Source organism: Falco biarmicus, chromosome 2, assembly GCF_023638135.1.
Source record: "Falco biarmicus isolate bFalBia1 chromosome 2, bFalBia1.pri, whole genome shotgun sequence".
NCBI classification, from domain to species: Eukaryota; Metazoa; Chordata; class Aves; order Falconiformes; family Falconidae; genus Falco; species Falco biarmicus.
Window position 1 is genome coordinate 1,312,721 of NC_079289.1, and position 25,033 is coordinate 1,337,753.

General features: G+C 57.1%; 3 protein-coding genes across 7 annotated transcripts; all 3 read left to right on the forward strand.

The window, feature by feature from the left end:
• Nucleotides 1–1,816: 1,816 nt before the first annotated feature.
• Nucleotides 1,817–11,966, forward strand: SPCS2 (signal peptidase complex subunit 2). The gene is made up of 5 exons (XM_056328488.1): nucleotides 1,817–1,923; nucleotides 8,775–8,858; nucleotides 9,203–9,363; nucleotides 10,863–10,997; nucleotides 11,707–11,966. Exons 1-5 carry the CDS (start codon nucleotides 1,885–1,887, stop codon nucleotides 11,891–11,893), a joined length of 606 nt encoding a protein of 201 aa, XP_056184463.1. The 5' UTR covers nucleotides 1,817–1,884; the 3' UTR covers nucleotides 11,894–11,966.
• An 877-nt stretch (nucleotides 11,967–12,843) lies between these two features.
• On the forward strand, nucleotides 12,844–15,858 carry NEU3 (neuraminidase 3). 5 transcript variants are annotated; one of them, XM_056328482.1, is made up of 4 exons: nucleotides 12,844–12,935; nucleotides 13,759–13,814; nucleotides 13,923–14,159; nucleotides 14,288–15,858. In XM_056328482.1, the coding sequence occupies exons 2-4, from the start codon at nucleotides 13,788–13,790 to the stop codon at nucleotides 15,245–15,247; spliced, it is 1,224 nt and encodes a 407-aa protein (XP_056184457.1). In that variant the 5' UTR covers nucleotides 12,844–12,935; nucleotides 13,759–13,787; the 3' UTR covers nucleotides 15,248–15,858. The 5 variants fall into 5 exon arrangements, 4 of the variants coding, with proteins under 4 accessions (XP_056184457.1, XP_056184456.1, XP_056184455.1 ...); XM_056328481.1 differs by having other exon boundaries at nucleotides 12,873–12,935; nucleotides 13,920–14,159; XR_008820165.1 differs by lacking the exon at nucleotides 12,844–12,935 and having other exon boundaries at nucleotides 13,588–13,814; nucleotides 13,920–14,159; nucleotides 14,288–15,604; nucleotides 15,685–15,858.
• Nucleotides 15,859–16,806: 948 nt separating this feature from the next.
• On the forward strand, nucleotides 16,807–23,991 carry P4HA3 (prolyl 4-hydroxylase subunit alpha 3). The gene is made up of 14 exons (XM_056327691.1): nucleotides 16,807–16,826; nucleotides 17,869–18,162; nucleotides 18,655–18,797; nucleotides 19,068–19,288; nucleotides 20,150–20,299; nucleotides 20,393–20,444; nucleotides 20,637–20,794; nucleotides 20,880–21,056; nucleotides 21,501–21,565; nucleotides 21,748–21,907; nucleotides 22,403–22,465; nucleotides 22,749–22,817; nucleotides 23,569–23,665; nucleotides 23,838–23,991. Exons 1-14 carry the CDS (start codon nucleotides 16,807–16,809, stop codon nucleotides 23,906–23,908), a joined length of 1,740 nt encoding a protein of 579 aa, XP_056183666.1. The 3' UTR covers nucleotides 23,909–23,991.
• Nucleotides 23,992–25,033: the final 1,042 nt, after the last annotated feature.

Genomic DNA, 25,033 nt, shown 5'->3' on the forward strand with positions numbered 1-25,033 from the left:
ACTTTACTGGGCATGCTCCCCGAGCAGGGGTTCACTCTCTTTGGGGGGGCCACTTGAGTAGGAGGTCGGGATCTCCCCCTACCACAACTATTTTAACCTCGTGCCCTCGAGCCTTACAACTTCAGCAGTTTTTCTTTTAGCACTTAGCAAGTCCTTGTCAGAAGGCTACTGATGGACATGCTTGTGGGGCTCCTCTGCGCCTGTACTGACCGTCCCTTCTGAAGCGCTGCACAGGCCGAGCTCCAGACCTTCTCGCAGCTAATGAGGCTCCTGCCTGACTGTTGATAGTTCCTGTCATCTGTGCAACTCCTGCCTGTACAGTTTTAGGGTTTTCACTGTATTTTCTCGAATCAACACAGCCCCACATTCTCCTCACACCCCCGTACCCCCGCCCCATGGCACCACAGACAGCCCCCCTCCTTACACACACCCCTACCCCCCTCACAGAGCCCCACACCCCCCCACTCACGGCACTGTGGAAAGCATAGGCATGATTCATGTCAAAATAGAATATGGTGTGATGGGTGTAATTGTTGTGCCCTGTGTGGATCTAGGGTAATTTGTGACCTCTATAACCTGTATCACAATTGTAATGAATGTTCAGAATCAAACGGAGAACATGTAAAAATAAAATATAGGCGAATGTGCTTCTCCTTTAAAGCAGTGTAACCACTTCTTAGAAACTCCGCCTAGAGCTGATCCAATCGCTACTTAGAAAAGCGCCCCAAGAAGACAAAGACCCTGAGACTCTCAAAGCGCCAAAGAGACAAACACCCTGAGAGTCTTGGGAGACCCAATAGGCGAGAAGGCTACCCCAGTAACTCCGGTGACGCAGTGGAGGGAGAGCGGGACCATTATCCGGCGAGAAGAGATTGGTCACGATGCTGGTGCAAGAATATAAAAGATGCTGTTTTCAGAACTCGGCGTGCGTGTGGTGGAGCTAAGGGAGCTCTCCGCACACCCAGCGCTGTTTTGCTTATTGTTTCTCAGCCTAAATTGATTGAACCCAAATAAATTGTATTCGTTTATAACAGGCACCACCGCCAACCCCCTACCCACCCCCACCCCACCCCCATGGCACCACAGACACCCCCTCCTCACACAGCGCCCCCCCCCCGGCACCACAGACACCCCCTCACCCCCCCCCCCTCACGGCACCACAGACACACACCACCCCCCACACACTCACGGCACCACAGACAACCCCCTCCTCACACCCCCCCTACCCCCACCCCACACCCATGGCACCACAGACAACCCCCCTCCTCACACAGTGCCCACACACACACACACACTCACGGCACCACAGACACCCCCCCCCTCCTCACACACGCCCCCCAGACACCCCCCCCCCCTCACAGCACCAACCACGGACAACCCCCTCCTCACGCACCCTCTACCCCCACCCCCACGCACCACTGACACCCCCCCGCACACACACACACCCCTCACACCCATGCACCACAGACACCCCCCCTCCTCACACACGCCCCCCCACCCCCACCCCACGCCCGACCATAGAGTTCACAGTCATCCACAGCCCAGAGGAGCCCCACACGCATCCCCCTCACCCGCCCCAGGCCCCAGCAGCCCCGCCGGGCGGCACCGCCCGCCCCTCACCCCGCGGGCCGGGGGCTGCTCCAGCCTCTCTCCCGGCCCCACTCCCCGGGAGGGCCCCGCACGGCCGCCGCCGCCGCCCCCCCGCGCCGCCCCGTCGCCATAGCAATGGGGCACGCCAGCGCTACGAACTACGTTTCCCGGCGTGCAACGCGGCGGAGAGGGGGTGTGGCTTTCCTGCCCGCCCTCTCCCGTCGGCCTCCGCGCGGGGCCAATCAGGAGCGAACAGGTCGCGCGGCGAGGGCGGGGGCGGAGGGCGGCGAGAAGATGGCGGCCAAAGGCGGCAGGAACGGGCTGCTCGATAAGGTACCGCGCTGCCGCCCGCCCGGGGGCCGGCCCGCCCGCCGCGCCGCTTCCCGCCGACGGCACCCCCTGCCCCAGTCGTGTCCCTAGAGCCGACACGGCCGCGGCCGCCCCGAGCTCGGCGCTGAGGGGCATCCCCCGCCTCAGGCGCGGCGCCTAGGGGACCACCGCCCGCTGCCGCCGCCTCGCAGGAACCGGGCAGGGGGAGAGGCGCGGGGAGGGAGGGAGCGTCCCCTGTGCAGGTCGAGTACGCCCGGCTGCCGAGGCAGCAGCAGCCGCCTGCCAGACCGCCACTTCTCTTTTTTTTTTTTTTTTTTTTCTTTTTTTTCCTTCCCTGTGCCGGCGTAGCTGGTTTTAGCCCAGCCGCCCTGACAGAGCCGGCTGGCGGTGCCGCGCTCGGCCGGGAGAGTGACGCCGGGCAGGGGTCGGGCGGAGCGGAGCGTGCTGAGCCCGGTCTCGCCTCGGCGGTTTGAAGGCGCCGGGTTGTGGGGCCGCTTTGGCCTGGGCCGGGTTTGCAGCGCTCGGGGGTGGGGGCGCAGCCCCTGGGCCCCTCGGCGGGCTTCTGGCTGGAGCCCAGCACCTGCCGGCGTTCGTCTGGTCTCGAGGAGACGGAACAGTTGTGTATCTCTTGAGTGCGAGAGGGTGTATCTTCAGAGCAGTGCATTTGGCGTCGGTCGTTGAACTTCAGAGTGGTTTCAGTTGCAGCCATCCACATTTTGAAGTTCATAGAGATGTGTACACTCGTGATTTCTAAAGAGTATCGTTTTCTTGCGTCTGTTTGAGGTGACGTTACCCTTACTATCCCTGAAGAACTTGGTGCGTTTTCTTTAGACCAGTAGATTAAGCTGTTGAGGGAGTTATTTTAGGGGACGACATGCTAGTGAAGTATTTCTATCTTCTGTGAGTGTGCCTAGCTTTCGGTTTTGAAATGACAGTGTCTTGTGATTAAACTTAAAGAACTTTGGAAAGTATCCTGCTCTCCAGGCAGTCGTGTGCCTCCTGTGTGTTCTGTGGATGCTGAGGGCTTTCAGAATGAAAAGGGAGTTGTTGGCAAAGGAAACATGTTGGTGCAGGAGCTGAATCCTTTAGTGAGAAACCATTGAATAGTTTCAGCAGGGCTTCTACCTGAAGTACATATACACACTTGATAATGTTCTGTCTTCTTTTCCATCTGTCTCCATGCTGATTTGTGGGCCTTCATTTCCTCCCCCCTGGATGACTTAAATGAAATCTGGTAATTTCTGTGAACCGGTGTATATATTGCTGAGGTATTATCTGGAGAATTGTGGCCTTAGGTCATTAATTTGCTCAGGCCTGTCTCAAACAGCAAAATAACAGGTTATCGACAAGGCTTGACAGTATCAGGATGGGTTACTTGTTTAGCGTATTTTTTTTGTACGTCACTGGTAAGCTAAGTTAGGGCGAATTTAGGGAGTTCTGTGTTTTAACTATCCCATTTTTGGTCCTTCTCGTGTTCTTTAACTGTTTGTGATAATCGGGAGCTTCTCCTGATCTCTGCCTGCTTAATCAGGACCGCCTTAAGAGCTGCACAGCCACTGAACTTGATGTGGTGTGCAGCAGTGGCTACAGTCCTCTCAAGCACATTTGAGATGTCACGCATTTAGTGCAACGCTAAGTAACCGATCACAATCTGCTACTGTTAGAGCAAAACCTTCAAAAGTTTTGCAAGCTCCGACACTAAAGCCAGTCGTGAATACCAACTATTGTGACCGTCTGCTGCTCCTGTGCCCCAAAAGTTGCTCTCTGGTACCAGGGGATGTTGACTGTGGGTATGGGCAGGCAGCACTGGTATTCTGGGGAGAGTGTGATCCAGAATTTCTTCCTCCAAGGCAGAGGCTGAGGTAGTCGGAGCTGAGAATGGCCACGCTGACTCGCTGGAGTTTGCTGCAACTCTTCCTTGAAGAGGAGGGAACTGATGTTTAGCGAGGTGTCCCTGGACTCTGCCACTTGCAAATCCTGCTTCTGCCAGCTCATGGTGTGCAATGTCACTGTTATTTTAGAATTTATGTGGGGAGGGGTGGAGATGTGCGGTTTGGGACTGGCTGCTCTGTTGGCTGCAGCCCCAACTACAGGAAAAGGCGGTCAGCTGCCGTGTCAGCTGTGTGCATTGAAGGAGTGGACATGTTTCATCTGCTGAGGCCCTTCCAACCTCCCTTGGCTGCACTGTTGTGTGTTCAAATTTGAATTCTACGTTTTAGGAAGGGGAGGTTCCTTTCTTTTCATGCTTGAAACAGAAAACACAGATTATGAGCAGTAATGTTATTCCCCTTGAGTTTATGTAGTCTACGCTGGTGCTCCTCTTGCAGTAGCAACAAATCTTTTTTTACTGTATGACGTGGGCATTTATGTTTGTAATACCCAAAGTGTGCCATAAACTTCAGAGCAATATTTGAAGAGACAAGCTAGCTACCCAGAAGATGTTTCAGGCTAAAATTGGACGTGATGTGAATGAGGCTGACAGTAGCAGCAGAAGGAATAAGGCAGGGGAAGAAAAAAGTTGAGTTTGTGCCATGTCTTTCCTCTGAGATGTGAACATCTTGAAATTTCTCCCATAGGATTTTCATGTGCCTCCTGCCAATGAGGGAGCTTTGTGAAGGGATTTAAATGAAGGTGATAGCTTGACAAAGAGCCTTGCAAGTGCTCAGGTCCTGTGGTGTCTGCTGTGAAAGCAAGCACTTTTTTTTGGAGCTCACAGCGGAATGCTCTCCTGTTGCAGTCCAGCTGCAGGCAGTGTCTTTGCTCTTTGTTTGTGAACACCTGAGGTCCTTGTGTGCTTCTAGTGTCAGATTGGTTTTGCAGCTTTCTGAAGTTGCATTTCTGATTTTATTCTTTCATTCTTTAGTCAGGTAACCACAGGCTATAGTTCAGCCTTTGCTCTGAAGCCTTTTTCTTACATGGGTACACTTTCAGGTACCAAATCCACTTCCTAGCTGTGCCTGGTTGTAGAACATCGTAGTTGCAGTATAGGATGTGTTCAGGACAAGTGTGATAACCTGCCACTTGGTTGTTAAAACAAAGGAGTCAAAAACCACCCAAACTAAAAAACTGCTTTGAACTGGTGGTTGGGTGAGTTTTTTTCCCTCTGTCAGGCTGGAACTAAAATCTGAGTTTTTCTTTTGAAACCTTTGGAGCTCACACCTGAAGTGCTCAAAATAAATAACTAGCTGAAAAATACCATCCACTAGCCAGAGGAGCAGATGTGTTTGCATCTGCCAGGCTCCACAGCACATACCGGTGCAGCTTCACCTTCCTTCCCCGCGTCTGCAGGCAAGGCAGGGCTATTCTGCAGACCCAAGAGTGGGGTGGAGGCTTTTCCCCTGCAGTGGAGGGTGACCACTTGGTGGTAGCAGCCAAATCTCTGGCGCTTTCCCAAGCTGAACGTGGGGATGGCCATCAGTCAAAGGTTTTGCTCACAGCTGCACTGTCGTGTAGATGTCAACATCCAGATGTGCACACATTTCTGTTGTGTCCATGTGGATGGACTTGTCCATGACACATGGCCAACACATGTCCAACGTGTGGACACATGGATGTTGATGGCTTTGTTTGAGCACCTCCTTCTGCTCCTCTTCCACAGCACTGGTGCTTCAGGGACCAGCGCAGCATCCCAGCCTCTCCCTAGGTCTGATGCTGCAGATCAGCCTGGAAGAATTAGGGAAGCAGCAGCAGCAGCGCTGCAGTGCTGTACTGTGTTAGGAGAAGTAACCTCAGGGGAACATCGCAATGCAGGTAAAGGGAGGGCTAAAGCTTCTCCCTGGCTGAAGTCCCAAACTGCAGATGTGTCCCTGTTGCAAGGTCCTCCTGACATGAACCGCCCTGAGATTATCAAGCTGTTACTGTCTTGAACCAGGACTTGTTCAGGCTTCCTTGTGACTGAGGCTGAACTGAAGAACTGCTGGTACAGCTCATTGTTTTAGGCAGTCTAAGATCAGATTATTCCCACCCTACCCACCCCCCAGTAACAGCTTTATTTCAAAAAATACATCATTTGGGCTTTATATCTACCCTTGAAAGTGGTGGTTCTCTGTTGGAGATCACTATCAGTTAAATACTGCCTGCGTTGGGTGGTTTGGGACAGAGAGCGAGAAACAAGAATCTAGTTCTCCCTCTGTCCCAGGCTTCCTGGATACCCATTATTATGACAGCTCCTTGACTCATTTTACATATGGATATTCCCCTCTCTGCAAATCCCTTTTGCAGGTGAAGTGTTAGCAGTCCTGTGACTGCAGGGCTGCTTTCCAGTGTGCCTGTAAAATAGTTGTAAAATCTTGAGGGTGTGTGTTTGTTTTTTTAAATCCTGGCACTTTCATTTATTTCTTGGTTCTTGAGCTTTTCTCATTAGTGTTTTCCAACTGTTCTATCTTCAAATAAGCTGTTGGCTTTATCTGGGAGGAGAAGAAATTTTTGCGTAAGTCTTGATTCCATCCACACAGACTCTAGGAAGAAAAACCAGACATAATAAGATTGACTGAAAACTTGAGCATTGATGATGAGATAAACATACTGTACTTTAATACCAGGTAAACTGCTGTTGCTGAAAGCAAAGATTGCAATATTAAATATTTAATCCTAACACATATCACAAAAATTACACTGGAGTGATACCTTCTCAAATGTCTCTGGATTCTTCCTCTGACTTAGGAGTAAGCTGGAGAATGCTGTCATATTTTATACTAAGGATTGTCTTGTTTTAGCCCCAGAAATGCAGAAAACATTCAAAATATTTGCTCAGATGTATTTTTTATTTCTACAAAATTATTCCTTTAGTGCCCTTTGGGCGTGAAAAACCCCACACAGGCTAGTAAAACTGTACTTAAGGGGAGATCTGCTCTGGAGAGAGCCTTCAAACGGCCTGTGAAGGTTCCTTGTGGTGTTAAGAACTTCTCATTCATTTTGTTCTTTATTATTTGTAAAAAGCAGCAGGGGGAAGAGTTGACCAGCTATAAAGACTGAGCCTTTTCACAGAGTTTTATCGATAACAAAAATAAAATCTGCAGGCTGAGTGATGCCTTCCCTCCTCAGTAAGGCTTGCCTTCACCTGAGCTGTATGAGTACAATGAAGGACAGAATATTTCCCCACAGTCACGTCTGAGTGTGGGGTTCAGTTATCGATGTATCCGGTAGCGAATCCAGATGTGCTGTGTCTTGCATGTGTCCTGCTAGACAATATTTTTGTCTTTAAAATAACAGGACTTTTCTGCACCCTACAGGAATGATTCTGTAGCAGAAGTAGCTGGTGCTGTTTCAGGGAAGTACTCTGTTTTAGGGGTTTGCTAGAGAGCATTTCTGTGTCGACAGGCTTGTTGTTTTACCTTCCACTCCCTTGCAAGAAATGGAGCCTGCACCTGGCAACCGTGAGGTAACATCTGGATGGGCTTCTTGAAAGTTGTTTTTTTTTTTTTTAATTTATCTGTGGGATAATGAAAGAGGGATTGGATGTTGGTGTTATTACTTGGAGACTTCTGACTTGCAGTTCACTAATGAGGAAAAGGGTGGGTTTTTTTGGTTTGTTTTGTTTTCCTTTCTCCCTAGTCTAGCTCTTGATACTGTAATCTTTGGCAATTCCAGAGGGCAAGAAATAAAACTGGTGTAGATCCTTTTATAAGGAAGAATAGTTAAAAGAATTTTTCTGTATTCTTTCATAGCAAAGGGTTTGTCTTTCAATTGTCATGTGTGCTAATTAACCCTAGAAAAAATGCTATAAAGAAGTAGCCACCTAAAATATTGTGTAACTTACACTGATGTGAGACCTCTTCACCAGTTGTCCGTGAATTTTAAATTCTTCTGGCTGTTGCTTTTGTCCCTCGTAAACCAGCTACTGCCTGTGCACACGTAGTGACATTTACTGTGCACCTAATAATTCATACCTGCAGAGCCTGAAGGATGATCAGGCTTTTCCCTGTGCAAGTATAGGGGAAGTAGATCAGGTTTTACATCTTTCTTTAAAACAGTTTCATTCCTGCCAGAGAAGGGAAATGAGCTCTTCTGACAGGTAGTTAATAAATCCAGCTTGTGAGCTTCAGGAGTAAGAAATAACGTGAGTGAACTTGAGAATCGTTTCTAATGGCAGCTAAAATTTGAGCTCCAGTCGCTCAACTGTTTGAAATATTTGACGACTTAAATACACAGGGCTCAAAGTCATGTGTCTTGACTGCAGCTAAAAGGAGTAGTGTCGCCAAAAAATAATGTCGTTCAGGAAAGAGGAAAACTAATGTCTTTGAAAAGCTGCAGTGTTGTGGCTGAGCTTAATTACTGATGGAAGACCCGCTTCTGAGGAAGATCTGAATGTAGGAGGGTGACAAGAGTCTTTTGCTTTCCCTCTGGAGGATGGTCTGAGTGAAACTTCATTTGTTTGTGCCTTTATATTCTCCCCTTGTACCCAGATTGTTAAGAGTGCCTGGAAATCTTTCTTCTGACACTAAACCCAAAAAAGTCTGTTGGTGATAGCACAGCTGAAAAGCGTGAACGTGTTCAAAGGCAAGAATTAAGCCATAACCAACACCTTCTGTGGATGGCAGCAGGAGCAGCGAATGCAGAATCAAAATTAGAGTAAAACTGATGTAAAAAGTCACTCCGCCAAATACGTTCAGTACCCGTGACAAGATTTACAGGCTTCATTCTGCAAGGGTAACGGGTACGTCTGCGCTGAGTGACTGTTGGAGCGGTACAGCTGTGTAACAGGCACCGGATTCCCTCCATCTCTGGTCAGGTTTTCCTGGGTAGCTGTTTTGTGGGTTGCCTCCTATCTTTGTGCTCACGACAGGAACAAGCATATTAAAATGAAAGGTTAACCCATGCCACGTTCTCATATAAGTGTTCGGTTTCCGTTGCAGTGGAAGATTGACGACAAGCCAGTAAAAATTGACAAATGGGACGGTTCAGCTGTGAAAAATTCTTTGGATGATTCTGCCAAAAAGGTGCGTTCTGTGACTGCTGGTTGCTCCCTCTTGGGAAATGCTGTCTTTTCTTAGGTTTCCACATTTAGTTTAAAAACTCTGTAAACTTTTTGTGGTTTCGTTGTGAAGTGCCCGTATCTGTGCTGGCACTGTAGCATCTCTTGAGATTTCCATGGCTAAAGCAGTGTTTGTGCTTAAGAGTATCAGCAATTATTATGATATCTGATGCAGACATTCATTCTGCGTAAAGTTTCTGCTCTGTTTACCTGTATAATTGGGATGGTTTTATCTAAATCTTTTCCAGAAACAGTTTGTCAAATTTATGAAAAGCACAAAATAAACTGGACTGTGCATTTCTCCCACAGGTTCTCCTGGAGAAGTACAAGTATGTCGAAAATTTCCGTTTGATTGATGGCCGCCTCATCATCTGCACAATCTCTTGTCTCTTTGCGATTGTAGCTTTGATTTGGGATTACCTGCACCCTTTTCCTGAATCCAAACCTGTTCTTGCCTTTTGTGTTGCATCATATCCTTTGCGGATGTTGTCTTGTTTGTACCCAAAGGGTTTTTATTTTCCCTGTGAAGCACAAGAAAACCCTTCTCTGTATGCCCTTTTTCAGGCCTGTGGGAATTTTACTTCCCGTGGTGGGGAGATCGGCCGATAATCAAATCATTTTCATGTGATGGCAAAATTCCTGCCTGTCTGGGTGTAACGCACCCAAATTTGGGTGATCTCTGGGATGCCCTGCAGCCACGGGGAAGCCTGGACAGCAATTCCAGTCACGTCAGAGTAGTCAGCAGCTGCCTGGGCAGCGGATCCACGCTCCAGGCTCCCGACCGTGTTGGGCAGATTTCTTGGATCTCAGACAGTGACTGCGCAGAGGCCGCTCCACTTAGGTGTGTTAATGTCAAACTGAAGATCAGCTCTTGAAAGCTTCCAGGGATTCTTTGGTGTTTTGATTTGGGTTTTTATTCTGCCCACAGCCTGGTTACAGAGACTTCTGCCCTAATACGATAGATTCAGGTACTGAGAGTGCAGAGTACAGAGGGGGTTCTTGCCTCTGCCTCTGCCAAAGAGGAGCAGATGCTGCATTTAGGAGGGGTAGCGCCACAAATTGAGGTTTAAATATTTAGATGTCGACTCTGTTGTAAGAGTCAACCACTCCGTTTCCAGTATTCCAGCAAAGCCGAGGTGGGTTTTTTCCTGTTTGGGCTCAGAAGGTCGCCGTGGCACTGATTTCCCTGCAGCTCCTGTAGCAAGGCAGACACCTGTAGGGGTTTTAAAAGAGAAGTGTGCGTGACAGATGAGCGGCGCTTTCCTGGAGCGGCTGACAAGTCCGCTTTCCAGGGTGGGCTTGATGGTACCAGCGAGGCAGTGTGAACTGGTAGCCTGGAAGCTTATGGCTGGCCCAGAAGTCGCTGTACCACAAACAGCTGCCTGATGGTGGGCAGGTCACTTCCTTGTTCCAGGTGACAGTTGTTCCGGTTGGCTTTCAGCACAAATGGTGGGTAATTAGTCTTGCAACACTTAAAATTATTTAATTCCAAAAATGAGAAAGATTAATTGCTTGATAGGTGCTTAGGAGGAATGCACAGCAATTAATTCTGTGGCTTGTTTGGTGTCACAGTTTCCCACTGTCTCCCAACAGATGTTGCTCCAAAACTTTAGCAGATTAATTAAAAATGGTATTTCCTTGTCATGATTTCCGCTTTTACTTCATGGTTTCACGAACAAAGCATTTTATGTGGCTGGAGAAATCCCTTTCAGGAAAGCATGTTAGGGAGTTGTTCTTTCCTCACCACTTCCAGGTGTGGATTAATGCTAGTAGTGCAACGGCAAAGATTTAAGTATCTTAATTGTTATTTAATTTCTCATGCTAATGAGGCATCAGCCAAGCATCCTGTTTGGAATGATAATGTCATGCGAGGTAGTTAAATGATGGTGTCGGAGGGAATCCAGGCGACTTCTCTACCTAATTTCTACTCCTAATTGCAACTTCTTAGTTTCCTTAACTTTTTTTGCACATATTTTGTGATGATGGGAATCCTGACCATCTATACCTCATACAAAGAAAAGAGCATTTTCCTCGTAGCTCACAGAAAAGACCCCGCGGGGATGGACCCCGACGACGTTTGGCAGCTCTCCTCCAGTCTCAAACGGTATCTATCGTATGCTCCGGCAGCCCTGGCTTCGCAGGCGGCGGTGCGGTACTGACACCGCTTCCGTTTGCCTGTGCCGCGTGCGCCTCTAGTTACCACACGCTCCGTGGCGGGGCAAAAAAGCTGCGTTTTGGTTAACTCCTAATCAAAGTGGGGGGAAATATTGGTGTCTGTGCTGGGGGTGTGAGCTTTCTGCAAAGAGCTGGCTACTGGTCATGATCTTTGCAGTTTCCCAGGCAAGTCATGATTAATATTCACCACGGAATATTATTACTCAGAAGTAATCGGCGATCTGCAGCGGGCTGGCTGAGCATCCGCCAGTCTCGTGTGTGCTGTTTCCATCCATACCTCTCTGTAGGATCTCCCTAAATATTTTTCTTTATTTTTATACCTACAAATCTGTTTCACTCCATCAAAATTGATGTCCCAGCCTAGAAATGGGAGCGGTGCCAAGCGCTTCTGTGCCGCAAATGTTCACGTTTCGCTTCTCTTTAAATGGGGGGGTAGGGGAATTAACCACAAAAAGTACAAAAATCTTTAATCGTGTTGTAATTAATGCCTGCGCGTTGTAGCGGTTAGTGTCTGTGGGGAGAGCTCTGCTCCTGTGGGCTTGACCCTTGACCATGATGAGGGCTCCTCTCGGCTTTTCGTTGGTGTCTCAGCTAAGCCAGGCTTAAATTTTGCTCTGCACTCCGTGCCCTGCCCGCAGGTTTGATGACAAGTACACCCTGAAGCTGACTTTCATCAGCGGGAAAACCAAACAGCAGAGGGAAGCCGAGTTCACCAAATCCATCGCGAAATTCTTTGATAACAACGGGACGTTAGTCATGGAGGCCTACGAGCCGGAGGTGTCCAAGCTGCACGACAGCCTGGCCCTGGAGAGGAAAATAAAATGATTTCTGACGCCGCCTGCCTGTTTGGGAACGTGCTAAATTAACACCAATAAAGTGAGATAGCAAAGAAAGTGAATCATTGCCTCTGGTTTTTGTCCTGAAATCCTGTTCCTTTTTGGATGAGTGGGATTTTTCATCTTGGATCCATGATGGTTTTGTGAAGCTCATGCCCAAGCCTTCGTCCGTGTGCCTGCGCTTCGGGCGCACCGCGATGGGAGGATTTGCCGTGGGGTCCCTCAGCACCGGCGCTGCCCTGGCTTCCTCCGCTCTGACCCGCCAGCGCCGGGGGTGTCCGGGGGGGTTTTGCCATTCGCGTTTTCCTAATGTCACCTTTCCTTTCGGTGTTGGCAATTCTGGACAAAATCCTTCCGTAAAACAGATGAGTGGGTTGGTTTTGGGTTTTTTTTCAGTTGGGTGTAAGGGAGCGTGTTCTATAAAAGCCTCTTGGGTGTTGGGGTAGGGGATCGGATACCCTGCTTCGATCTCTGCCCAGGAAGGTCGTCTGCAGGGGGAAGGAAAGGGAAGCGGGAAGGTGGGGAAAAGGAAGCGGAGAGGGGAAGGAAAGGGGGGCAAGGATGGGGAAAGGGGGCAGGGAAAAGGGGGCAAGGATGGGCGAGAAGGAAGGAGAAGGGAGGAGGGGAAAGGGGTGGGGGGAAAGAAAAGGAAAGCAAAAAAGTGCAAAAGCACGGCGGGAGGGGAAGGCGAGGGGTCTTCCCGAGCTGCCACCGACCGCGCCCGTCACCGCCCGGTGGCCCCTCCTGTCCCAGGCGCCCCCTCCCCGGGACGGCGGTTTCTGAGTGACGCGGCGCGGTGACGGCGCCGATGGCGCTGATGGGCAATGGAAGGGCAGCGCAGAGGCTGGCGGCGCTGCGGAGCCCCCTGGGGCGCTGGGCGGTGCAGGATGGGGGGCAGCCCCCCCACCCCCACCCCCTCCCCCTCCCCCTCCCCCCCCCAGCCGGGCCCGGGCGGGCCGGGCGCTGCCGGGAAGGGGCGGGTGGGGGCGGGGCGGGGCGGGGCGGCCCCGACGCGGCGGAGGCGGTGGCCGGTGGGGCGGGGAGGGGGGATCGGGGCTGGGGGGGGCCGTGCCGGGCTGCAGGGGATGCGGGGGGGCTGGGGGTGGGGCTGGGGGGGTTCCCGAGGGGGTGCAGGGGATGTTATGGGGGTTGGCGCATGCAGGGCCTAGGGGAGTGGGGCTGGGGGGGGGATAGTGGAGTCGGGGTGGGGGGATAGGGGAGTGGGTTATGGGGGAGACTGGAGGGATGCAGGGGATGTACGGGGGGGCCATGGCCCGGGGGGCTTGAGGGGTTGGTGCATGCAGGGGCTAGGGGAGCCGGGCTGGGGTGGGGGAGGGGGGCGGCATAGGGGAGCCGGGCTGGGGTGGGGGGGGGGTGCGAGGTCAGCATAGGGAGTGTGGGGCTATGGGGTTGGGGGGGGCATGGGGGTGCCGGCTATGGGGGTACATGGGGGGGCCCGGGCATTGGGGGTGGATGGGGGGGGTGGCACATGTAGGCTGGGGGGGACGGATGGGACATGAGGGGTGCAGGGGGGTACATGGGGGGGGTCCGGGCACTGGGGGTAGACAGGGGGGTTGGGCTATGGGAACGCAGGAAAGTTGCAGGGAGAAGAGGGGTGGGGGGGTAGGATCAGGGCATGGGGGGGGGGGTGGGGGTGGCTACGGGGACCCTGGGCTGGGGACACTGGGTGTGCTAAAGGGGTTGGGGGTCCTGGGGGGTACCAAGCCCTTGGGGACAGCCTGGGGAGAGGAGGGGAGTCCCTGCGGGACCCAGAGATGTGGGGCCGGGACAGCGGGGTGTGCCCCCAGCCCCAGCGAGGGGCTCCACTCTCACCCCCTCTTCCACCCGGCTCAGGCCCCTGCGGGGACCTCGGGGAGGCCACCATGTCCCAGGCCATCACCTGCCTCAAGGTAAGTCCTCATCCCTGTCCCACCACCTCGGGGGGCATGAGCCGCTCCCCCCCCCCCCCCCCCAGCATTTAACCCTTACCATCTGTCCTTCCCACCCTGCCACAGCAGGGGGGGGGCGGGGAGAGCCCCCCGCCGCCGCCGCCATCACCGGGATCCCTGCTGGTCTTCCCGCCGGAGCCGCTGTTTCGGCAGGCGAGCGGGGTTACCTACCGCATCCCAGCTCTGCTCTACATCCCCCCGGCCGCCACCTTTCTGGCCTTCTCCGAGAAGCGCTCCTCCACCAGAGACGAGGACACCAAGTACCTGGTGCTGCGGCGGGGCCACCGGCACGGCTCCTCGGTCACGGTAAAAACCAGCAGGGGCTGTTGGCATCAGCCGCGACCTCCATCCCCAGGAGCAGCGCCGGGCAGCTTCGGGGTGCGGTGGCACCGGTGCCTCCCATGGCTGAGCCCTGTTTCTCTCCTCGCCGGCAGTGGGGTCCGGTGGAGGAGCTGTCAGCGCTGGTGCTGCCCGGCCGCCGCACCATGAATCCTTGTCCCCTCTACGATGCGAGGAGCGGCACCATCTTCCTCTTCTGCATCTGTGTCGAGTGGGGAAAGACGGAGCGATGCCAGATCTGGAGGGGCTGCAGCGCCGCTCGCCTCTGCTTCGCCACCAGCACTGATGGCGGCTGCGGCTGGACCCCGCTGCGGGACGTGACGGATGAAGCCATCGGTGCCGACCTGGCCCATTGGGCCACCTTCGCCGTGGGACCGGGCCATGGGGTACAGCTGGGTTCGGGGCGCTTGGTCGTGCCAGCGTACACCTACTACGTGCACAGGTGCTTGTGCGGGCTTGTGCCGCTGCCTTGCTACACGCGGCAGCACGCCCTCATCTTCTACAGCGACGACGGCGGGCGCAGCTGGCACAAGGGTGCCCTGGTCGGCGGTGCGCAGACGGGCGAGTGCCAGGTGGCTGAAATCAGTGGGAGCGATGCCCACCAGCCCTTGCTCTACTGCAACGCCCGAGCGCTGCGGGGTTGCCGGGCCGTTGCGTTCAGCACCGACCGCGGGCTGCAGTTCGAGCGCCCGGTGCGCTGCAAGGCGCTGGGCGAGCCGCCGCGGGGGTGCCAGGGCAGCGTGGTGAGCTTCGCCGCGCCGGCCAGCACCGGGGATGCACCCACTTGGTTGCTTTACTCCCACCCGACTGACCGGCACCGCCGGCGCAATTTGGGTATCTACCTCAACCCCGCGCCGCTGGATGGGGCAGGTTGGTGGCACCCATGGGTGCTGCACCCAGGGCCGGCTGGTTACTCTGACCTGGCCGTCTGCCCCGGCGGCATGTTCGGCTGCTTGTTTGAGTGCGGCACTACCAGTGCCTGTGAGGAAATCACCTTCTGCCTCTTCGCCCTGGAAACCTCTGACTGCCACGAGCAGAACCTCAAGACTCCCTAAAACAGACCCATTTTGGGGCGGGGACCGGCGGGGGGGTCACTCCCAACCACCAGCAGCCAGAGCTGGTGAGCCTGGCAATGCTGGGACCTCACTGGGACATTCTCGATTCACCGGAGGCTCAGCATCACATAGCTTTTATTTAATTAACGCTTGGCTTTTAGATTACTGATCGGGTAGGTGTCGGTGGTGACCGGCGGTGGGCTGGCGGGTGCCAGCACAGCCCCTGAGCTGCCGCAGCTTCACCCAAGAGCAGCGTTTGTCACCTGGTAGCAGCAACAAAGCAGCAGGTGCCACTGAGAGCAGCTGGTCCCCTGGTGACAAACAGACCAGCAAGCAGTGGTTTAGTGACAAATACTGGTAATTCCAGTGCCCCCCCCCCATGTAGCAGGGACCAAGTTCCCCTTTTTTACCTTTTCTTTTAATCCTGTTTTCTTCAGTTTCCTAGTACAAGCTGAGTTTCGCCCCGTATTCCCATGGAAAAAAAGCACTCAAATCCTCCGGGGTGTAGGAGGAGAGAGGGATTCTGCTCCGTAGAGGACAGGTTGTGGCATCCCGACGGTGAGGGCAACCTCACATCCCTGTGCTGGTGCCAAATAAAATCCTCCCAAAATAAGTGAAATCCAGCCAATTCTGGGAAAATCCCGAGGGGGGAGACCCTGCTGGGGAGGGATGCGGGCTGGCCCCAAGCATCACCATCTCCTGCTCCATCCCGCCGCTACATTTTGGGCACGCAGCACCTGGAAGAGAAGATTACACACACACCCCCAGGGTTACGGGGTTACTGTTTTTTTACTGGGGAGGGGGTCAGTCCCAGCATCCCCGTATTACCGGTAGCGCCGGGGACAACCAAAATGTCCCCGCTGGGTCTCATGGGCGAAGCAGAAGTGGCGGCAGCGGCCGGTGTGCTGGGCACAAGCGCGGGCGCTGGTGGGGATGGCATCGGCGGGGGGTCCCGGGGGAACGTCGGCCATGGGGTGCCAGGGGCCGGTGGCCAGGAGCAGGGCCAGGAGCAGGGCCAGGTGTGGGACAGGCATGGTGCGGGGGTGCTGGTGGCACCTGGGCTTGGATTTATGGGGTTTGGTGCTGGGGAGGTGGAGTCTGGCTGCGGAGGGTGCTGCTGGATGGGGTTTAGCGACGGGCGACAGTGGGGACCCAGGGGACCGCGGGGATGGGGAGGGGACCTGTGTGAGGGTGGGCAGGGGGGGCAAGGCGAGTGCTGGGGTTTGTCTGGCTTCTTGGGGTGGGGAAGGAGGTGGCAGGGGAGTGATGCAGGGTCGTGGGACGTGGCTGGGTTACAGGGATATGGGACGTGGTGGAGTGATGGAGACATGGGACACGGCTGAGTGATGGGGACACGGGACGTGGAGTGTGATGGGGAGGGGACATGGGACACAGCTGAGTGATGCGGACATAGGACATGGAGTCATGGGGACATTGGGACAGAGTGATGGGGACATGGATTCGTGGGGAGATGGGACATGGCTGAGTGATGGGGACGTGGCTGGGTGATGGAGACATGGAGTGTAGAGTATGATGGGGACACAGGACACAGCTGAGTGATGGGGACCTATGACATGCAGTGAGGGGGACATGGGATACGGCTGAGCAATGGGACATGGAACGATGCGGGAAAAAGACATGGGTGAGTGACAGGGGCATAGGACATGGTTGAGCGATGGAAGATGGTACCCAGACCCTGGAGCAGAGGATCTCAGCTCAGTGCCCACCCCAAGCTCTGCAGCCGTCGCGCCCTTCCCCCGTTGTGCCCGTACACCCATCACCCCCATGGTGCAGGACAGGGCTGTCCCCAGCACAGGTGCCCTGGGACAAGCCCACAGTTCCCAACTTCTCCTGGCCTCTCCTTTGGGAATTTGGCCAGTTCCGGCCCATTGTCCTGGGAAGCTCAGGGGTGGGGGTGCAGGGGCCGGGGGCACTTGGCTGGGGGGGGCCTATTTTGGGGTGCCATTGCAGTGTTGTCCCCACAGAAGGGGCACCTGAGCACCCGCTCTGACATGATTTACTCCAAAAAAGGGTTTTTTTCTAGTTGTTGGTGGGAACCCAGCAGGACATCCCCGACTCCCCCACCCTCACCCCACGGGGCCAGGCAGGATGGGGCCAGGAGGGGATGGGGGTGGTCAGGATGGGGTGGGGACAGCATGGAATTACTGCAAGACAGCGCGGGGACAGGCAGCAGGGGACACACAGGATGGGGACATGGAAGAATGGGGATGGGCAGGAGGGGACAGGATGGAATGGGGCCAGGGAAGATGGAGCCAGGAAGGATGGGGACAGGGCAGGATGGGAACAGGCAGGATAGAATGGGGACCAACAAGAGGGGGACAGGGAGGATGGGATGGGGATGGAGCTGGGCAGGATGGGGGCAGGACGGGATGGGGACCGGCGGGATGGGATGGGGAGAGGGCCAGGCAGGATGGGGGCAGGATGGGACGGGGACTCGTGGGATGGGATGGGGACAGGCGGGATGGGATGGGGAGAGGGCCAGGCAGGATGGGGGCAGGGCCAGGCAGGACTGAGCCCAGCAGTACCACGCCCCCCCCCAGCCAGCGTGGCGGCTCCGGGGCACCCCCCACCCCCTCCCCTCCCCTCCCCTCCCCCCCAAGGCGGAGCCTCTCGCCCCCCGCTCCCCCTCCCCCCCTCCCCCGGCCGCTCCCCGGGCTGGATGCCGGGCGCCGGGCGCTGGGTGCCGGATGCGGGCGCTGGGGGCGCCGGGGCTGGGGGCGCTGGGGGCGCTGGGGCTGGGGGGCGCTGCTGGCGCTGCTGCCGCCCCCCGCCCCGGCCGAGACCTACTCGGCCATGCTGAGCGTGCGCGGGGCGCTGCGGTGCGAGGGCCGCCTGCTGCGGGGGCTGCGGGGCTACCTGCGGGGGGAGGGCGCCCGCCTGCGCCGCCTCGCCAGGTACCGCCGCGGGGGGGGGCGGGGGGGGCGCACCCCCGGCGCGTCGCGGTCCCGCGTGGGGGCTCCCAGGGGCGCAGGGAGCAGCCGCTCCCCCCCCGGCACCCGTATCCCCGGGGGGTGCCGCGCTGGCGGGGAGGGGGGTTAGCCCGGCCCCCAGCTTTTGGGGGTGCCCCTAAATAAGAGCTTGAGGCATCGTGGGTGGAGGGGGGTAGCGCAGCCCGGACCCTGCCCAGCCCCCCCCAGCCCGTGTCCCAGGAGGGGACGTGGGTCCCCCAGCCCCAGGCCGGGCTGCAGGGCCATGGCTCAGCACCCCAGGGGAGCCCCCCGCACCCCCCAGCGATGGGGGCTGCCAGCCCCGGTGGCGTTTCCCCATCTCTGGCTTGGCCGGAAAGTGGACGCCGCTACGGGGGGGCTCAGAGCCCAGCCCCCGCCCCGGGGGGTGTCACCGCCCAGGAGCATCACCGAAAGTGTCACCCAGTGGGTGCCTCGTAGGTTTTATGAGAAGGTCCAGGCGCTGCACCAGGACCCCAAGGCCTCGGTGGACAATCCCTTGCTGGCCTTCAGCCTCATCAAGCGTCTCCACTCCGACTGGCCCAATGTCATCTACAGCGACGAGGCTGCTGAGAACACCCAGGGTATGGGGCGGGGAGGGGGGGCGTTTGGCTGCGTGTCCCCCCTGTCACCCAGGGAGAGCCGGGCGGTGACGGGGAGTGGATGGAGGAGCTGGGGAATGGATCAATGAGCAGGAAAACGGGTGAAAGAGCGAGGGAATGGATGGAGGAGCAGGAGAACAGGTGGAGGAGCAGGATGTGGGCTCCCCAGGGATGGAAAAGGGCTGATAAGGTTGATTGCACCCCAAAATCTCATTAATCCCCCTCCTGCCCCCCCATCCCTGCCGCCCTCAGCGCTCCATTCTGGCTTCAAGGAGGTGGAGCGGGAGCTGCCTGGAGCCGAGGACCTGGATGGGGCAGCCCGGGCGCTGATGCGGCTGCAGGACGTCTACGCGCTCAGCGTCAAGGGCATGGCCAACGGCATCTTCCAGCGAGCCGGCGCCAGCTGCCCACCGCTCTACAGCCCCGGCCGGCGCGTCTCCCTCTCGGCTGACGACTGCTTCCACGTGGGCAAGGTGAGGGCGAGCCCCCTAAGCCCTCCACAAAGTTTTTCCAGCCTGGGATGTTGCTCCTGTGGGGATAGATGTTGGGTTTCCTTCCCACGTGGATACGGAGGGGCCCCCCGACTCAACCCGCCTGCCATCGCCTCTCGGCTCTCACCCAAGTAACGGGGCTCCTGGCCACGTTGCGCCTTGGGGAAAGGAAGCGCTGAGCTGGTGGCCCGGGGGAGATCTCCAGCCCCCGCATCCTGGCTGTGGGGTTGACCCCCACCTGGGGGTAAAGGTGGATCCATAAATCCCTGGGGTGGGATCTGGGCGCTTTGATAGCGGTTTTTGTTCAGGGCAGAGTCCTCCGAGTGTCGCTGCAGAGCTGGGACGGAGTGTCCGAGTGTGGGATAGCGTGGGACAGGGTGGGGTGGGATGGGATGACATGGCATGGCATGAGATGGAGCTGGAGGTGGGGATGGAGCTGGAGACGGAGGTGGGGATAGAGATGGAGCTGGAGCAGGATGGATGGGGATGGGGGTGGGGATGGGGATGGGGACAGGAAAGGAAGGGATGGGACAGGATGGGGATGGCTTAGTGGGTAATGGGGATGGGGATGGGACTAGGAAAGCAACGGGATGTGGTGGGACAGGGTGGGTAGGAATTGCAATGGGTTGTGCTGACATGGCATGGGAATGGGATGGGATGGGATGGGACAGGGTAGGGACAGGAAGGAGGGGATAGGGGTGGGACTGGGATGAAGATGGTGGTGGGGATAGGGTAGGACGACGTTGAGGATGGGATGGGATGGGATAGGATGAGACAGGGTGGGGGTGGGATGCAGGCCAGGCTGTTGCAGTCAGTGGGCCTGGACAATGTGCTGCCTTGCAGGTTGCTTACGACACGGGTGACTATTACCACTCCATTGCATGGCTGGAGGAGGCCGTCAGCCTCTTCCGCCTCTCCTATGGCAGCTGGAACCCAGAGGACCGGAGCAGCTTGGAGGATGCTCTGGACCATCTCGCCTTTTCCTATTTCATGGTATGGCCACGAGTCCTGTCCCCACCCCCTGCTGTGTCCGGTAGGGCTGAACCATGGGCGGGGGGATGTTCATGGGCTCTCTGCTCCATCCAGGCTGGAAACATCTCCCACGCCTTGAGCCTCTCCAGGGAGTTTCTCCACTATGGTATGTGGGGCAACCTCGGATACAGCAGGAGGAAAGGAGAGGTTTTGGGGTGTCTCCATCACCATCTCTGCATGGCACCAGCCTCCTTCACCCTGTTTCCTGCCCCCATGTGGGGTAATTCTCCAGGGATCGATGCCAGGGCAGGGGGGTGATGGGGACACGGCGCTTCGGGTGACACTACCTCTCCGGCAGACCCCAGTAACCAAAGGGTGGTGAGGAACGTGGCCAAGTATGAGAAGCTGCTGGAGATGGGAACAGCAGCAAGTGCCAGACCCCTGCAACGCCCCAACAGCACTCGCCTGCAGAGCCGTGACGCCTATGAGGAGCTGTGCCAGCGCCCAGGGGGGCAGGTGGGGCGGGCAGGGTGATGCTGTGGTTCCCCACCCCACCACTGTCCCCCTCTCTCACACCCTCCTTGGTCCTCTCTCTCCCCAGCTGGCCCCAGAGCATCTCCTGCGCCTCAGCTGCTCCTACGAGACCAATGGCAGCCCCTACCTCTTTCTTCAGCCTGCCAAGAAGGAGGTGGTCTGGATCCAACCCTACGTGGCTTTGTACCATGATTTCATCAGTGACGCCGAGGCTGAGACCATCAAGGGGTTGGCAGGGCCCCGGGTGAGCTGTCCCCATCCCCAGGGATGTCCATCTCCCGGAGGAGAGTGCCCCAAGAGCTGGTGGTCCAGGGTGGACTATCCTGAGCATGCAGAGATAGGCGGGGTTTCAAGCCAGGGCTTAGCTGAAGCCTTCTGCAGCGAAACCCCGGGGGGATGAGCCCAGTTTAGCTCCATCTGAGCCCCCCCCCCCCCCCAAGATTTTGGGGAGAAACGAGGTCCGTGCATGCACTTAAACTGCTTCCCAGCCAGGCTTGGCTTGGTACCACCCAGCTGCATTGGATCCAGCTGCTGTCACTGCCTCCATCAGCCTGGTGGGACATCTTGGGGTGGGGGATGTTTGGCAACCGGTTGGTATAAACCCACCAGTTTCAACCCCAACTGGGGTCCCTGCTTGGCGTGGGGGTCCCCATCTGCAGCAACATTCCCCCCTCACCGTGTCCTCCAGCTGCAGAGGTCCGTGGTCGCCTCTGGGGAGAAGCAGCAGAAAGCTGAGTACCGGATAAGCAAGAGGTAGTAGCCACCCCTCCCTTACCCTCTAGCCAGTGGGACCACCATGACCCCATTGCCACCACCAAGGTGGCAGTGAAGCCATGCTGGGGTCCCTGGGTTCTCCACACCCAGCAGCGCTTAACGAGGGTTAAGCTCAGCCACGCGTGAATTTGGGGGGCTGAAGGTGTGGGGTGCTCCTGCAGTGCCTGGCTGAAGGACACCGCTGACCCGGTGGTGCGGGCGTTGGAGCAGCGCATCGCTGCTGTCACCGGCCTGGACCTGCGGCCACCCTACGCTGAGTACCTGCAGGTGGTCAACTATGGGCTGGGGGGCCACTACGAGCCACACTTCGACCATGCCACGGTCAGGAAGCTGCCTGGGTGGTCCATGGGGTGGTTCCTGTGGGATGGTCCTTGGGGTGTTCCTGGGATGGTCCCTCAGATGTTCCTGGGGGTGGTCTTTGGGGTGGTCCCTCAGATGTTCCTGGAGGTGGACCCTGGAGTGGTCCCTGGGATGTTCCTGGCGATGGGTCCTGGGGTGCTCGCCGTGGTTCTCCTGAGATGGTGCCAAGGGGAGGTCCCTGGATGGTCCCTGAGGGTATCCCCGTGGTGATCCCTGAGATATTCCTGGAGGTGGACCCTGGGATAGTCCCTGGGGCAGTGTGGGGGGCAGGCCTGGGATGGTGATCCCTGGGTTGGTGTCTGAGATATTCCTGGGAAGGGAGGGAGGGTGAAAGGGGGTGAGGGAAGAGGGAAGGAAGGAGGGAGGGAGAGAAAAGAATGGGGAGGGAGGGAGGGATTTCCCTGGAGGAAACGTCCCCATGGGACTGACCATCCCCCCCCCTTGCTCTTGGGGCAGTCCAGGAAGAGCCCCCTTTACAGAATGAAGTCGGGCAACAGGATCGCCACGGTCATGATCTACGTGAGTCCTCCCTCATTTCCAAGCTCAGAGAGAGACTGCGCTTGCTTGGTCATCAGTAGGGTTCGGAGTGACCAAGAGTTTGAGATGGGTGAGAGCAGCCCTAAACCAGCCTGTGCTGGGCTCCGAAATGGCAACCTCTGCAGCGGAGCGAAGAGCCGTGCCGTGCCGTAGTGATGGCAGCGTGGCGGGGGAGCCAGGGAGGTTTCGTGCCTCGGTTTCCCCACGCACGGCGGCCATACCACGGCAGGGAGGGCCGCGGCTCATATTGTTGCTCCTTTTCCAGCTGAGCGCGGTGGAGGCTGGCGGCTCCACTGCCTTCGTCTACGCCAACTTCAGCGTGCCCGTGGTTAAGGTGAGGGGCGCCTGCACGGCCCCCCGGCAGTGGGGAAGGGGAGGGACGCCGCTCTCTCGTCTCTTGTCTCTCCTAGGGCGCTGTGGCTGAGCCAGCCCCGATGCCAGACCCCAACCCTGGGGCTCCCTCATCTGTTTCGGGGTGCCAGACCCCAGCTCTGGGGATGCTGGCTCCCTTCGAGGGGTGCCAAACCCTGATCCCGCAGCTCCCAGCTCTGTTTCGGGGTGCCAGACCCCAGCTCTGGGGATGCTGGCTCCCTTCGAGGGGTGCCAAACCCTGATCCCGCAGCTCCCAGCTCTGTTTCGGGGTGCCAGACCCCAGCTCTGGGGCTCCCGTCTGTTTTGGGATGCCAAAATTCAACCTCGGGAATCCCAACTCTGTTTTGGGGTGCCAAGACCTCAACCCCAAGGCTCCCAGCTCTGTTTTAGGGGTTTCACACCCCGTCCATTTGGCTCCTGGCTCTAGTTTTGGGTGTCAATCCCAGTTTGGGGGATCCTGGCTCTGTTTTGGAATGTCAAACCCCACCCCAGGGCTCCCAGGCTCCCAGCTCTCTTTTGGGGTGCCAAATGGCAATTCCGGGGCTCCCAGCTCTGTTTTAGGAGTTCCAAACCCCAGTGCTTGGGCTCCTACCTGTTTTGGGGTGCTGTACCGCAACCCCAGGGCTCCCAGCTCTCTTTTGGGGTGCCAAATGGCAATTCCGGGGCTCCCAGCTCTGTTTTTTGGGGTTCCAACCCCCCTGTCTGCTCTGCAGAACGCAGCTCTCTTCTGGTGGAACCTGCGGAGGAACGGGGACGGGGACGGGGACACCCTGCACGCCGGCTGCCCCGTCCTGGCTGGGGACAAGTGGGGTGAGAGGCAGCTGGGGTGACACAGGGTTGGAGGGGCAGCTCTGCTGGCGGGGCTGGGAACTCAGAAAAATCCTGGATAATCGGGAAAAGACATCGCCGATACGGGAGCAGGGTTAGTGACGGGGGCAGGGGGAGGGAGGCGAATGGGGACACTTGTCCTTGTCCCTTCCAGTGGCGAACAAGTGGATCCACGAGCACGGGCAGGAGTTTCGGCGGCCGTGCGGTGCTGACCCACAAGACTGAGCTGCCGTGGGCTCAAGGATGTGGCACCCATGGGTGGCAGAGCCACCCTGGCGCAGCGCGTCCCCAAGGCTGCGGCAAGGGGAGGGAGGAAGGGGGTGGCAGGGGCGCGGGGGGCTACCGGGGGCAGTGGCACCTGCTCAACCACGGCCGAATCCGGTCAAAATAAAGTCGGAAGACACTAAACTGGAGTCTGGCGGCACTAAACTGGGCGCGGTACCCGACGGGATGATGGGGGTGTGTGTATGTGTCTGCGCCCCACCCCAATTCCAGCGCAGACCCTAAACGTACTCTTGAGCCCCCTCCTCCAGCCCTAGATAAAGTCTCTCTGTTAAAAGGTCCGGCAGTTAGCCACGCGGCGTTTCTGCGGTCATCAGTAGGCTTCAGAGTGAACACCATGACCGCAGAGGACCAGAGCAAAGACAGTTACACTCACCTTCCTCAAACCAACCCGCTGCAGCGTCTGGCTACACCATGGAGCTGACTGCAGCCCCACACCCCGCGCACATCCCGCCCCAGCGTGGGGTCCCCCCGCACCCCCGAGAGTGTCAGCTATGGCAGGGCAGCCGCTCCAGGAGGGATGCTGGGGAAGGAGAGGGTGGCTGCTGCCCCCCTGCCCTGGCCCCCAGCCTGCCCGGGCTTGGACCACGCTCACGCCAGCGTGCTCTCCCGGGACCCCGTGGACAAGGTCCCTTTCTCCAGCCTGGTGTCATGGAACCCCCCCCAACTCCGCACCCATCCAGCCTCACCCACACGATGCTTGGATGGGATTAAAATCCTCCTGGCTGGAAGCAGAGACCCGACCCCCGGGGGCGTCCAGGCCACCCCCTGACACCTCTTGGCTAGCTGGAAGGAGAAGGCCAGGAATTGGGGAAGGGGATGGAGCCACCGGGCAGAGCTCTGCCAGGGCTCTCCTGCTCGTCTGGGGTTCAAACCCACACCCCGATCACCCCGTGGCGGCGTTTATCCAGCCCCAGACCGACAGCAGGGCAGGGGACGAGCTGCCAGCAGCACTTGGGCAGGGGAGCAGGAGCCGGAGCGAGGAGATGCCACAGGGAAAATTTCAGAGCAGATTGCCCTCAAATTCCTGCTCTTCAGCTATATATATATATAAAATATATATGGGTC

Coding starts and splice junctions, on each gene's coding strand:
- SPCS2 (XM_056328488.1), top strand. CDS start 1,885: ATGGCGGCCAAAGGCGGCAGGAACGGGCTGCTCGATAAG. Junction 1,924..8,774: donor GGAACGGGCTGCTCGATAAG/GTACCGCGCTGC, acceptor TTTCCGTTGCAG/TGGAAGATTGACGACAAGCC. Junction 10,998..11,706: donor CTCTCCTCCAGTCTCAAACG/GTATCTATCGTA, acceptor CCCTGCCCGCAG/GTTTGATGACAAGTACACCC.
- NEU3 (XM_056328479.1), top strand. CDS start 13,680: ATGTGGGGCCGGGACAGCGGGGTGTGCCCCCAGCCCCAGCGAGGGGCT. Junction 13,815..13,919: donor AGGCCATCACCTGCCTCAAG/GTAAGTCCTCAT, acceptor ACCCTGCCACAG/CAGGGGGGGGGCGGGGAGAG. Junction 14,160..14,287: donor GGCACGGCTCCTCGGTCACG/GTAAAAACCAGC, acceptor CCTCGCCGGCAG/TGGGGTCCGGTGGAGGAGCT.
- P4HA3 (XM_056327691.1), top strand. CDS start 16,807: ATGGGGACCTATGACATGCA. Junction 20,300..20,392: donor TCGCCTTTTCCTATTTCATG/GTATGGCCACGA, acceptor TGCTCCATCCAG/GCTGGAAACATCTCCCACGC. Junction 21,057..21,500: donor AGGGGTTGGCAGGGCCCCGG/GTGAGCTGTCCC, acceptor CGTGTCCTCCAG/CTGCAGAGGTCCGTGGTCGC.